Source organism: Lagenorhynchus albirostris, chromosome 5 (genome assembly GCF_949774975.1).
Source record: "Lagenorhynchus albirostris chromosome 5, mLagAlb1.1, whole genome shotgun sequence".
Taxonomy (NCBI): Eukaryota; Metazoa; Chordata; class Mammalia; order Artiodactyla; family Delphinidae; genus Lagenorhynchus; species Lagenorhynchus albirostris.
Window position 1 is genome coordinate 77797983 of NC_083099.1, and position 14411 is coordinate 77812393.

The window sequence follows — 14411 nt, forward strand, 5'->3', positions numbered from 1 at the left end:
GTGTAGACCCTCTCAGTCCAAACATCTTTCCCCTTCTGTGGTGCTAAAATTCTGTATGACCTGACAATTTAAAAATAATATATAAATGATTGATTTTGAGTTTAGAAGCATAATGGCTAAACTCAGAAACATGTTTCCATTCAACAAACTCAAATGTAGGAAGTACTGACAGAGAGGGAAAGGCTTTGGAACAAAGAACGCTGCCATAGAAAGCAGTGCCATCCATGGATGTGAATTTAACACAGCTTCCTAAAGGAGTGTCAACACAGGAGTGTCCAAAGTTTAAAAAAATGACCTTTTAATGTATGTTGTTGAGTATGTTCTGCTTACCTCGTCATTTTGACCACTCTATGTCCTTTTTCAAAGTGTTCTTACACTTTGATTTGGAATGGTTCTAATGATTCTTTGTACTTGAATGTGGTTGGTCAGGCCATGGATGAGTGCCTTGCACACAGTAGACATTCAATAAATATTAAATGACTGAAGGAATGTGCATCTATGTGATATTAGTAAAGGGTACTTGGGTACCAAAGAAAGCTCAAAGGAATTCCTTTATGCTGCTGTTTGAAACAAGGATTAGCAACTCTTTAGTGTCTCAAAATTTAAGTGTTTTATATGTAGTTCCCTTTCAGGAGACATAATTTGACCTGAAGTTTACAAAAGCAAATGCTGTCATAACACAGGTTTGTTATATTAAAACAAACAAAAAAACCCCCCAAAAAAACCCTATGCCTTCTGAGAAAAGTTAATGGGTATATTTTACAGGGTAACTAATATATAATCAATACCATGTTTATATATACACCAGAAATAGCTCATCAGTCTCTTCTGGCATACTCTAAGAAGAAAACATTTTTTTGCCAATTATATCCAACCAATGTGGAAGTGGTGGTTGCCTTATTAGGCTATTAAATATTTTTCATTTTTACACATTATATGTATTGCTGCATGAGAATACTTTCTTTATACATTCTTCCAATTTAAGTGACAAATCAGTAGAAACAGAAAGATGTATTTATTCATTCTGTGATTGCTTCTCTACCATTTTTGACATTTCACTGACCAGGTATTTTTTCTGAAAACAAAAAATCTTAAAACAGTCTTAGTTCCTGCAGACTACACTATCATCCATAGTACACAATTGTAGGGTTTACAAGTTTATTAAAGCTAGCTTAGATGACTGTTGCCCCTATTTCATTTGCCATTTTGAAAAAAAGTATTTTTTTAAAACATCTTTATTGGAGTATAATTGCCTTGCAATGGTGTGTTAGTTTCTGCTTTATAACAAAGTGAATCAGTTATACATATACATATGTTCCCGTATCTCTTCCCTCTTGCATCTCCCTCCCTCCCACTCTCCCTATCGCACCCCTCTAGGTGGTCACAAAACACGGAGCTGATCTCCCTGTGCTATGCGGCTGCTTCCCACTAGCTGTCTATTTTATGTTTGGTAGTGTATATGTCCATGCCACTCTCTCACTTCGTCTCAGCTTACCCTTCCCCCTCCCCATATCCTCAAGTCCATTCTATAGTAGGTCTGTGTCTTTATTCCCATCTTAACCCCTAGGTTCTTCATGACCTTTTTTTTTTAAAAAAGTATTTTTCTAATTTAAAAATCAATAATGGTCATTTCTGTGATCTTGAATGTTTTTCCAAAGAATGAAATTACTCTCTAAATTCCTTTATCTATACCCACTTAACCTGAGGAAGCCAAAGGAGCCCAGCGGGTGTCCACAATATGGATCACTGCCCTATCTAAAACACTTGGCCCCAGCATTATTTATGGGTAAGGAGAAAATAGAAACCCAGAAGACCACAGTGGTGGGGAGAGATCTGCGAAGGCTGGAGTGCAAATTAGCATACAAAGAGTGTAGAATCTTCCAAGATTAACTTCTGATAATGAGGAGAGCCCTCTTGGGAAGTCCACACTTACTGTTCTGATTTGCTGGGGGCAGTCCCAGTTTTTAAATCAACACCTGTTAATTATTTTAGTGCCCCGTTTCACTTTAAAGAAGTCTCAGTTTAGGTAAGTTGCATGGCCACCCCATATTTAGCCCAAAGAGATGCTTGTATATTTAAATTGCTAGTGGTCTTAGGCAACTGGGTATGTATAGAGTTCTATTATGCTTGATTTTTGAGGTCTGGATTTGGTAATCAGTTGCTACGAAGGACGTCAGTCAAGTTGTTCCTTAGTATAGGAATCACTCCCAGGCCGTGTTTAAGGTCTGACACACATACCCACCCCCCCACCCCCAATTTTTTTAGAATTAAAAAAAAATGACCCATTTGTGGCAATATTTCTACTTAGAATTGCAACTTTACTGGGTGGCAAGGAGAATAAACCTTTCAACCACAGATGAGACTTTCAGTTCTAAAACTTCTATGGGAAATTTAAAGAAGCTTTAATGGGAGAGAAACTTCCAAATCCCCTATCTGGTGAAGATTAAAAGTAGCAAAAATAGAAATGATTAAAAACGGGACCGAGTAAGGAATTTTGCTTGAGAGCCCCAAATGCAAATCTCTAGTTATGGTTTCAGCCACTTTGGATTTACTTGTATCAGTATTCCCTATTCCTACACACTCCACAGTTGCTGATGCTCCCCTCCTCCCAAGTAAGTAAACTAATTCTTTGTCCTAATCCATACGGACTACAATATTAGGACTACATGTTAGTATTAGAACATGACTAATGAATAAAGATTTAACTAGTTATGTTCATAGCTTTTTCTTTACACGACTTCCTGATGCTATTCATAAAAACACTGCAGACACCAAGAAATGAATTTTAATACTGAAATCTCTCACTCAAATTTTGGGAAAATCTGACACAAAATCATTTCTGGATATTCCTGTCAACACATTCTTAATTGTGTGCCCCCTCTCTCCCTCATGCTTGTGGTATTTCTAGTGGGCTAAATATACTCCAGTACCAACACCCATCTTAGCCCTCAGACCATGTGTTTACCTTGTCTTATTGCCTTTCTTTACTCTGTGTTGGAAAAATACAGATTTACTTATATTCTTTGAAACAAAGCCTGTGTTCTGTGAAGTGCTTTTAAATTTATTTTTTAATGAGTTATTTAGAGTGTTTCTAAGCTTCCCAGTAAAAATCACTGTAACCCTGGCAAATGGGAGGAGGAAAGGAGAGGGAGGAGGTGGAGTTTAATCAGATTAAGATAATGTATAAAAATGGATGCTTCAAACCATTTTAAAGATGCTCTTCCCATTCTCAGCACCACATTGTGTTTATACTGTTAATTTGCACTAGCTAAGTCAATTCCTGTCTACATTCCAAACTAGAGTAGTACAGTCTTTAAGTAATGAGGTTTTTACTAGCTTATTCTAGGTGATCTAATTATGCTGTTGTGCCTTATAAAAGCAAGACTTTATATTATCCCCAGTATGTACAGGACAGGAGACCCTTTATTTCCAAATGCTTTAATTGGTGACTGACAGAAAACATCATGAGACACATTTGCCTCTTCACTTCAACTGGCTACCAGGAAAACCTTTCAAACAACACTAACAGCCTCTCTTGGGCACTCTTTATTGAGCAATTACGATCGACTCTCCCTATATGTGGGTTACACATCCTCACATTCAACCAACCACAGATCAAAAATCTTGCCCCCAAATCCTGAAAGTTCCAAAAAGCAAAACTTGAATTTGCTTCATCCTGACAACTATGTACATAGCATTTGTATTAAGTATTGTAAGTAATCTAGAGATGATTTAAAGTATAGGGAAGGATGTGAGTAGGTTATATGAAAATACTCCAGCATTTTATACAAAAGACTTGAGCGTCCAGTGGATTTTGGTATGATGTGTGGCGGGGCGGGGGGGAGGGTGTCGTGGAACCAATTCCCTGTAGATACCAAGGGACAGACTATACAGGATTGGAGAAGATAGTCAGGCTTCCATTTTTGGTAAACTTATTCTTGTTTAAAGAGTAATTTACACCTGAAAAGCATCTATCCTTCACGTACTTCACAGCCACATTTCTTAAAAGTAGGGAGGGCTGGCTAAAGCCTAGTTACGAGTAACCTTACACATTTCTTAACCCATTCCACCTTTTCCGTTCCAAACACCTATGCAGATCTGAACTTTCTGTGTCTTTGGAAAATTTAAACCATAAGGAAGTGCTAAGACAAACGTCTTCTCATTTCCCCCGGCACTACCATGTCGGGCTACCTGGTGGGCACTGGCCTTTAAAGGCTCCTAACACATATTCTTTATCCTTCCCGAAACGTTTAGGGAACACTTTTTAAATCAGAAGTCTTACAATCTGGGCGTAAATTTAGCTACGTCCCCCTCGCCTACTTGCAGCCTTTCGTAACCCCCACCAGGCTCTACACCACAGCAGGTGGAGAACAGAATGAAAGCCACCTGTGCAGCCGGAGCTTACGCAGTCATCGGCGCTGGGTGGGCACCGGTCTGCTAAGAAACGCGCGGTCTGAGCGCCTTACATCCAAATGCGGGCTTAACCCTACAGCTACCGGCATCGCAAAATTCAGTCCGTTCTCGTCACACGGTTTCCAGAAAGTAATGAATGTTCTTCGAAATACTCACTGCTTCCTACGCTAGCCAGTGAGATCTGGAAGAAGCCTTGTTCACTTTCCCTCTCGCCCAAGAACGCAGCTCACTGCGCGCGCGTGGACGGCGAGGGTGCAGAATGCCGGAAGAAAACCTCAGGGCTTTCTTTTGCGCAAGCGCAAGCGGGCTTCCCCCACAAGTCACCTCGGTTCGGAAGTGGTGGTGGAAGGGCACCCTCTGCGCATGCGCCCGGCTGTGCTGCCCTCGTGTTAGTTCGCTACGGAGCGGTGTGGAGAGTGAGCCACAGGCCTGGACCTCAGGGAACCGAGCCCACGCAGGTTTTCGCTTAGCTTCTGAAATCTGTTTAAAGCGGTGATTCATTCATGCTCAAGTAGAGTACCTAAAGTCTGGCGGGTAGGGGTGCTCAGTAGTCGCAAACATTTCAGAGCTGGGGGGAGGAGCGGTGAGAAACTTTCTGTAGATTCCCACCCCCCCTCGCCCCACCCCCCTCGCCCCACCCCTCCGCGTGCAGCTTTGGACCGCTTTATACATTCGCAGAATACCCAGCAGTAATACCTTACTTGCCGACAGCGCACAGGACCCTTTTAATAGTATTTCTCAAGTATTTGTTTACAGAGGAAGAAGCGAGGAAAAACTGAAGCGGTCCAAGCCGTGCTGCTGTATCAGTGTATATTGCAGTTTAAAAACGATCCAGAAATTATTGTCACTAAAAGACCGTTTTTTAGTTTGTTGATTTTTTGTTTTTTGAGTCCGATGTTTTTTATCTTCATTTTACTGGACAGAAGGGCCAAAATACTGGCTGCCTGGTTCAGGACCGGAACATCTAGCCAGCCTACAGACTTGGAGCTTCAGAGTCATGACTACAAAGGAGTCAGGAGGTGCCAAAGCAGAGTCGGCTCTCTCATCAGCCAATCTGAGCAAGCGTGTGTCTGAAAAACCAAACTATGCTCTGAAATTTACTCTGGTGGGACATACGGAAGCAGTATCATCAGTTAAGTTTAGTCCTAATGGAGAATGGCTGGCAAGTTCTTCTGCTGATAAAGTAATTATAATTTGGGGAGCCTATGATGGAAAAAATGAGAAAACACTTAAAGGACACAATCTGGAAATATCAGATGTTGCCTGGTCATCAGATTCCGGTCGTCTTGTTTCTGCCTCAGATGATAAAACTCTAAAGATTTGGGATGTGAGATCTGGAAAATGTTTGAAAACGCTTACGGGGCACAGTGATTATGTTTTTTGCTGTAATTTCAATCCACCATCTAACCTCATCATTTCAGGATCTTTTGATGAGAGCATGAAAATATGGGAGGAGAAAACAGGAAAGTGCCTTAAGACTTTGTCTGCTCATTCTGACCCAGTTTCTGCTGTTCACTTTAATTGTAGCGGGTCCTTGATAGTGTCAGGTAGCTATGATGGTGTCTGTCGAATCTGGGATGCTGCATCAGGTCAGTGTTTAAAAACACTTGTTGATGATGATAACCCTCCTGTCTCTTTTGTAAAATTTTCTCCAAATGGTAAATATATTCTCATTGCAACTTTGGACAATACCCTTAAACTATGGGATTATAGCAGAGGCAGATGCCTGAAGACATATACTGGTCACAAGAATGAGAAATACTGCATATTTGCCAGTTTTTCAGTTACTGGTGGAAAGTGGATTGTGTCTGGTTCAGAGGATAACCAGGTTTATATTTGGAACCTTCAGACTAAAGAGATTGTACAGAAATTACAAGGCCATACAGATGTCGTAATCTCAGCAGCTTGTCATCCTACAGAAAACATCATTGCATCAGCAGCATTAGGAAATGACAAAACAGTTAAATTGTGGATGAGTAATTACTAAACCCTTTAGAAATCAAGTAGTAGAGTCAGATTGGCCAAAAAAAAAAAAAAGGTTAGGTATTTTAAAAGATGGTTTCCTCTCAATTTTGGCATGGTTTTGTATTTTTTAAAAAACATTGCCTTGAATTACAAGATTTTAAGACCTATAACCTCAATTTGCAAAGCAACACAGTTGGAAAAGCAAGTCTAGATCCCAGGGCTTCTGACTTTAATCTTAAGGTCTGTTATTAATCTCTCGTGTCTGTCCTTGAGCAGATTCTCATTCTGTTCCTCTCAGTGACTATTCTACAGGATCACTGTATTTGACAAAAATTTAGAAGTAAGGCTCACAAGACAGGATGACTGATTAAATGAGGGGAGCAAGGGAGTCTGGAATAACTCCAAGGTATTTGGTTTGGGTGATTAGGTGAATTAAGAGAATAAGCCTAGGATGGTGGTGGATTGGAGATTTATGTCAGATGCCACTCATACACTTTAAGTGATAGCCTACACGATGGGACGTGAAATGGTCCATGGAATCAAGTTTGTAAATTGGGAAAAATAAGCAATGGTTGTGTTTGTTCTGAGGATTTAAAAGTTTTAAGTTTTTATCAAAATAAAAATTAAAAATAAACCAGAACAAAATTATAAAGGCATTTTACTGAAGGACCTCTCACTACCTCGTCAGACTGCCCTCTCCTGATTCTCAGGGCAAGCTCAGTGTCTGAATGAGGCTGCTGTCTTTCATTAGGTCTGATCTAACCCTACCCATGCTACAGACTCAGTTCAGAAAATCACCACTTTGTGTAACCATCACTGGCTGCCTGCCTCCAGCCACAGCTGACAGCTGAATTCAGTTTTCTTGCTTCTTGCTATAGCTTCTGTCATAAAATTCAAAATATATCATTTACCAATTTGTGTTGTAATGGTTTCATGGGCCATGTGTCTGGTAAACTGTGAGCTCTGCAGAGTCAAGTATGTTTTATTTATCTTTGTATTCTCACTTTTTGTATATAGGAGAGACTCAAGTAATGTTTGATGAATGACAATGAATTATACCACCATCACAACTTCATTCCTTGCCTGCTTTCAATAAGTTTTTGGAGTCAATTCCCCATACTATTATTTTTGTTGATTAAAAGTACCTAACCATAGCCTCACATGTTAACTTTATTCAAATAGGGCTTACAGGAAATATGAAGTGGAAAATGTTTTCTGCCCATTTTACCTATAGAGACATGATAAACATGAAAAAATAATCTAGGAATTAAACAAAACATAGTACAATGATCACTTAATTGAAAGTATGTATTATAGAATACAAAAGAAGACAGTTTTGACCTTGTTGCTTTTAATAGTGCTCATGAAATATCGCTTGACAAGTTGTAAGCAATATAAGATACTAGAGTTACTAGTAGGTGAGTGACAGCTAAGAAGTTAATAAGTGAGGGTACTGGGAGAAGTGGGATTAGATAGGGGCAGGTCCTAAATACTGGTCATGAAATTTATATTTAACCCAAAAAGAGGTAGCCACTATAAGTTATTGAATAGGAGAGTTGACACAAAATGAGAAATGATTATATAAATTCTTGCTGCATGGTAGCATTTTTGAGCTTTGACTTAATCATACATTTTATTACAATATATCTCCAAGATACAACACTTTAAAATGCTTCTTTAGAAGTTAAAAATGGTATTGTTCTATGAAGAAAGATGATACACTTTTAAAAAGAAGTACATTAGATTTTACCCATATTTAAAACCCGTATTTAGATAAGACGTAACATAAGTGTTCCAAAATAATCAAGAAAAACTAATCTGCTAAAATGTATACAAAGCAATGCTTTTTGATGATAAATTTGCAAGTGTTAAAAATCAAAGAGCTTGATATCTAAAATGAAGCTAAGGTTGAAATACTGTAACGTATATAGACAGACACAATTAACATCATCAGATAGATTATGAAGCTGTAGGTAGAGTGGTGCATTACATTTTACTGAGTATTTTATTAAACCAAATTCCCAAACAGCTGCATGTATTACTTGTTAATCTGCTATAACCCTCTGAAGAGAACCAGCAGGTTGGGATGTTTATGTGGACCTGCCATCCATTAATACTATTGAAGCACATGAGAATAAATGAAATACTTAAATAAGAAACCAGCATCCATACCTAAATGTGAGACAACCTGGCACCCTCGTCGAACTGTAAGATACATACCAGGTGCAAATGCTTATTTTTCAGCACTAATAAGAAAATGCATTTGGTAGATATTCATAACTGAGAAATTTAGTGTAAAGGCAGAAGAAAAAGGACCGGTTGGGAATTGTAAGCCATGGAGTAAAAGAGGTGACTGTGCTGGCCCCAAGCGACTCCACAGTGCTGGGATTTCAAAATCCTCAGAAACTTGTGGCCAGACCTCCATCATCACCTTGCCGGGACTTTTTCAAAGACTGTTCTCCTAAAAGCCTCTGTCTTCCAGCACACCTGACAAAGGCATAGTGTGGTCTGGCTGCTTCCCAGGGCTCTCGAGAAACACCAGGGTATTTGGGGAGGTTAGCTCTCCAACGTGCACCTAGGCAGTGTACTCAGCTGGCCCTCCTTATCTCTTCAGAAATGACACTGAAGAGAGAGAAATGCAGAACTAGAAACGATTTGGCTTCTGGGGAGATGTCACTTTGGTAATGGGAATTAAAGTAAGGTACGGGACCTGACTCTCTAAAGAAGAGTTAATATTAAAGTTCAAGTAAGTTGTCTCACTTTTCATTCTTTCTTTCATTTTCTCAAAAAAGCTGAGGCTGCATTTAACCTGGATCAAAGCCGTAAAATATAGACAAGTCATTTCTTTAAGAAAATTTATTTGTAGCTCTAGAGCAGAATTAGGGAACTCATACATTCATTTTAATAAGGCCTGTTACTGCAACATTGTTTCTAGATTTTCAAAATCCAGCCAACATGGTATCTCTGCTACTCTGTTTTGGCCTTCACAGCAGCTTCTTCTCTCAGACGAGCTTTCTTTTCTAGGTTCAGGCTTGTTAAAGACTCGTGTCTTTTGGCACCCTAAAGTGAAACCAATTTGAACAAGTGATTATTTATGCTGGTCTGGGGAGGATGTCACTGCACAGACGCCAGCAGGCTGACACAGGAAGTACAGGCATGGAAGGGTTGGCTGCTTGTGCTCCGGGCACAGCAGCCCCTCCACGCGCCTTCTGCCTCCTCTGAGCCTTCCTAGAACAGCAGCTCACCCATTCAAGCACCAGAGAGAAATGCCACACCTCTACCTTCTCCTCCTTTCTGGCCTCCTTTCTTCAAATCTTCCAGCCTCTCTTCTCCCTTTATAATGTATTCCCTTGTCTTTCTCTTTTCCTCTTTTTAGTATTAAATACCTTCTTGTTTCCATTTCTATCCCTTTTTTCCCTCCTCTCACTTTTCTTTGTTGCTACCATTTCTCCTTCCCCAACTCATTTGTATATTTTCACACCCTTCTAGTTCCTTACTCCTCTTGTACCAAAAACATTCAGCTTTGGGAATCCCAGACTTCACCAAATACTACGACTGATGACTCCCAGCAGTGTCTACCCTGCTTTTCCATCCTTTGAGAGCAAACAGGAGTGGAGAAGAAACAACCATCCTCTTCCCTTATTTCCCTCCCTGTGACTTGTTACATCTCTTTGAAGCTTACATAAACAGACCAGTCTCAAATTTTTTATACCAAATGAGTGAAGACAGCACCCTATAAGGTGGTATTTTCTTCTATCTGTGTGATTTCACATGTAAAGAATTAAGTATGGGGAGGGGAGGAGAATCGGACTGGTAAGTTGATGGAGAGGACAAAACACAATGGCTAATTTCTGTCTTCTAAATCACATTAAGTTCAAAAGTTCTTCATTCCAGTAGCATTTACCAACTTTTTAGAAACGGATAGTTCCATAAAAGAGAAATAGTAAAATTTTGTAGTATAGAACAGGAGAGGAACTCTTTAAACTATACAGCATATACCCTTGGATGAGGCTAGGGAAGACCTCAGAAGTGATTTGTTTATGGAGTATTTAAACTCAGCTAGTAGGACTTCCTTGGTGGCACAGTGGTTAAGAATCCGCCTGCCAATGCAGGGGATATGGGTTCGAGCCCTGGTCCGGGAAGATCCCACATGCCACGGAGCAACTAAGCCCATGTGCCACAACTACTGAGTCTGTGCTCTAGAGCCCAAGAGCCACAACTACTGAAGCCCGTACACCTAGAGCCCATGCTCCGCAACAAGAGAAGCCACCGCAATGAGAAGCCCACACACCACATGAAGAGTAGGCCCCACTCGCCACAACTAGAGAAAGCGTGTGCACAGCAACAAAGACCCAATGCAGCCAAAAACAAATAAATAAATTTATTAAAAAATAAATAAACTCAGCTAGTATAATCAAGTAGACAAAAGCAATGCAGATTTCTCAGAATTCTAGAAAGCCCTATGTCCCGTCTACATGCTTCTGCAGGTTCAGTCTGAGAGCTAAGCATGAAAAGTCAAAGAGGGAGACAGAAAAAATACTGAAGTGGGGCAGGAACAGAGTAGTCAAGAGAAATTCACCCAGGCCTCCACACTTGCCCTTCGTGCTCCCATAACATCAGCCTAAATGGTCAGTATCTTCTATTCCAAGACTCTAAAGAGAGCCAGAAGTTCATTTCTTTTACTCTGGACTCACTGGGGATAAGGATGTCAGTTACCACTGGGTTTGCAGAAGAACCCTTTAAATATCTGACAACAGATATGAGACATCTCTTTCCACATGGAAGCTGTGATATATAGAATTAGACATGGTGTTAAAGTAACGCCTTGGCCAGTACTGCTGCATATAAAAATAACTATTTTAATCACAAGACAGTATATATGCAGTTTGGTAACTGGCAAACTTGGCTCCACTTTTTTGTCTTGCCACTTATTAGCTATGTGACATTGGGAAAATTATTTAACATCTTTAAGCTTCAGGTTCCTCTTTTACAAAACATGGATAATAACAGAACCTACCTCTTAGGTTCTTAGAATTATTGTGGTCATTAAATAAGTTTAACAATACCTGTTACATAGTGAGCAATCAGTAACTGGGAGCACTTTTACCATCACCTCAATTAGACAGGTCTATGTTCAAACTGTGGCTCTGCAATTAGGGAGATGTGTGTGAACTTGGGTAAGTTACTAAAGGTTTCTAAGCTATGTTTCCTCATCTATAAATGAGGTCCTAATCAAATTATCTATCTTGCAGTGTTGTTGTGAGGTTTAAATAAGATAACCGCAAGGTACTTGGAAGACAGTAACATAGATGTGAATAATGACTGGATTTCTGGACCTGAATTCCTATGTACCACTTAGGAGCTTAGATATATGGCCCAGTTTGAACATCAAGTAAAGAACAGTGATAAGAACACTCACCAAGAGCAGAGTGAGGATCAATACAAAAATGAGAGTGCTTTACAGACATGCAAGGAGTTATTAGTAAGTATGCCAGTGTCATACTATTTGTTTTACATTACTTATGACATCTGTGATAACTAAACACTTTTTTTTACTTAACCAAAACTAATTTAGTCCTTCACCTTGCCAAAGTTAGGATTTGCTATTTATCTCCAGGCATCATATCTCAGGTTTGTTCCTACTATGTTTTATTTTGTTTCTTATCATTTCTCATGTAGGAAGTAGCCTCCTCATCACAGAGAATAAATACAAGGGTCAACCCCTGACTTCCTCTAGGTTTTTTTGTGGAAAATACACAAAGATAGACGGCAAGTCCACTCTCACCTTCTTGCCCTCAATAACCATCCAGATGCATCCTGCCACTGTCAAGGCAATCATTACATAGCTGATCTTCACCCGGACCTTGTTCTTTGCAGCATCGAGCATCTCAAACCTAGTAATACAATGGGATCGTGAGAGAAAGTTAAAATTTCCCTTTCTGAAGTTGTCAGAAGGATATAAATCTGTGTCTCACAAATCAGGAGTAGAGTAGTGCCTATACATATAAAAAAGGAGATGGGGCCTAGAGATCATACAGGACTTTGGGGAGGATGGAGCATTTTCACAATTCACTTTCTATATGAAACACAATAATGGGGTGTAGATGAAGATAGAAGGATGTATTATAGAACTCACATCCTCCCATAAAGACATCAAAAATACATCTACATTTGGAATAATTCCCACAGAATACCCACCGAACACTTGCAGAAGATCTCATACAACTAAAGCTGCAAGAAAGATCACCAAATAACTGGGTAGGACAAAAGAAAGAAAAAAAAAAGGGAATTGGGACAGGACCTGCACCCTTGGGAGGGAGCCGTGAAAGCGGAAAAGGTCCCTCACACGGGGAGGCCCCTTAGCTGACTGGTAGGTCCACTGGGGACAGACAGTAAGCCTCAGAGGAGAGTGAAGCAGCCGGCTTACAGTAGGCAGGACAGAGAGAGGCCAGCACAGGTGGCCCTGGCCATCTTGCTGCACTTCCCAGCCCAAGACGTGCACCTCTTGGTGTGTGTGCAGCAGCTCAGGGCTGAAACTTGGGCTTCAGCAGACAAACCCGAGGAGAAGACTCAGTTTGACTGTGCGGAGGCAGCCCGAAGGGCCTCAGGTGTAGTCCAGGCTGCAACTGGAAGTGTGTGGAGGACACAGCCCATGCCCATCACCGGAGACCCACTGTCAGCGCGCTAAGGTAGGGGCAGGGACTTGCCACAGCAGCCTCATTCTTGGTGAGCTCACAGTGGGTGTGGCTTAGCCGCTATGAGTTCTGGGAGTGTGCAAGTGCTGGGTGGTTGCCCGCATACAGAGGTAGGGCTGAAATCTGAGGCGATTCCCTGCGGGTGTGCAACTTCGGCGAATTTATGCCTGTGGCAGCGCCTGGGGATAATCTGAGCTGATTACTGGCTCTCCTGTAGCTGAGACGGGTCCTGTGCCAGGAGCAACAGGCTTCATGGGTGCACACACACAGAAGTGGGGCTGAAATCAGAGCCAATACCGGTGTCTCCACAGCAGAGGCGGGGCTGAGGGCCACGCCAACAACAGTGTACTTGTGAGCCTGCACAGTGGGTGGCAGGCGACGTCACAGAGCACATGTCTGGGTAGTCAGCTCCTGGGGGGGAATACACAGCAGCTCCTTTCCCAGCCGGAGCACTCCACTCCTGCCTACCTCACATCATAGCTTAGAACCGGATCTGGGGGCTTCTCTTCCAACAACTGGGGAACAGACCCTGCCCATGACAGGGCTGTGACAACAACAGAGCAAAGAGAAGGCCCCCCTCAACACAAGATCCAGTGCAGACTCTGCTTACCACAACACAAATCACACCACTATGAAGGAGATAACAGCCAACACACATTGAGGAAAGATGTGGCAGACATCCATACCAAAAACAGCCCTCAAACCAAAAATATTGGACTCACACAGGCTACACAGGGTCATTCCCACATAAAAATAGCCCTTCAAGACCAGAGTAGATAACTGTTTCCCTTAAATTCATAGAGTCAGAGAAATATAAGTAAAATGAAAAAACATAGGAACCACTCCCAATTAAAAGATCAAGAGAAATCTCCTGAAAGAACAAACCAGTTGGTTTGTTTCTCTAGACTGAAGAAACAGACCTCTCCAGTCTAACAACCCGAGTTCAAAAGTGAGGTAATAAAAATGCTGGAGGAATTAAGAAAGGCAATCACTAGAAATGCAGATCACTGTAACAAGGACTTAGAAACTATAAAGAGGAGCCAGTCAAAATTAGACAACTCAACTGCTGAGGTGAAACCAGGCTAAAGTCAATAAAGAGCAAACTAAATAATGCAGAAGAACGAATAAGTGATCTGGAAGATAGAATAATGGAGATCACCCAAACAGAACAGCAGACAGAAAGACAAATGAAAGTAGCGGGACTTCCCTGGTGGCACAGTGGTTAAGAATCCACCTGCCAATGCAGGGGACACGGGTTCGAGCCCTGGTCCAGGAAGATCCCACATGCCACAGAGCAACTAAGCCTATGTGCCACAACTACTGAGCCTGCGCTCTAGA

The 14411-nt window shown here is 41.1% G+C and overlaps 2 protein-coding genes across 3 annotated transcripts in view; one reads left to right on the forward strand and one right to left on the reverse strand.

The window, feature by feature from the left end:
* The first annotated feature begins 4649 nt into the window (after window positions 1-4649).
* WDR5B (WD repeat domain 5B) lies at window positions 4650-7023 on the forward strand. Of its 2 annotated transcripts, none has more exons than XM_060150487.1 (2): window positions 4650-4871; window positions 5337-7023. In XM_060150487.1, exons 1-2 carry the CDS (start codon window positions 4673-4675, stop codon window positions 6398-6400), a joined length of 1263 nt encoding a protein of 420 aa, XP_060006470.1. In that variant the 5' UTR covers window positions 4650-4672; the 3' UTR covers window positions 6401-7023. The 2 variants fall into 2 exon arrangements, with proteins under 2 accessions (XP_060006470.1, XP_060006472.1); XM_060150489.1 differs by having other exon boundaries at window positions 4769-4905.
* A 2196-nt stretch (window positions 7024-9219) lies between these two features.
* Window positions 9220-14411, reverse strand: part of FAM162A (family with sequence similarity 162 member A) — a 35146-nt gene continuing 29954 nt past the window's right edge. The window contains exons 4-5 of the mRNA XM_060150490.1: window positions 12164-12272; window positions 9220-9438 (exon numbers count right to left, since the gene is read on the reverse strand). Coding sequence (XP_060006473.1) covers window positions 9346-9438; window positions 12164-12272 — 202 coding nt within the window. The 3' untranslated portion in view covers window positions 9220-9345. The remainder of the gene's footprint in view (window positions 9439-12163; window positions 12273-14411) is intronic.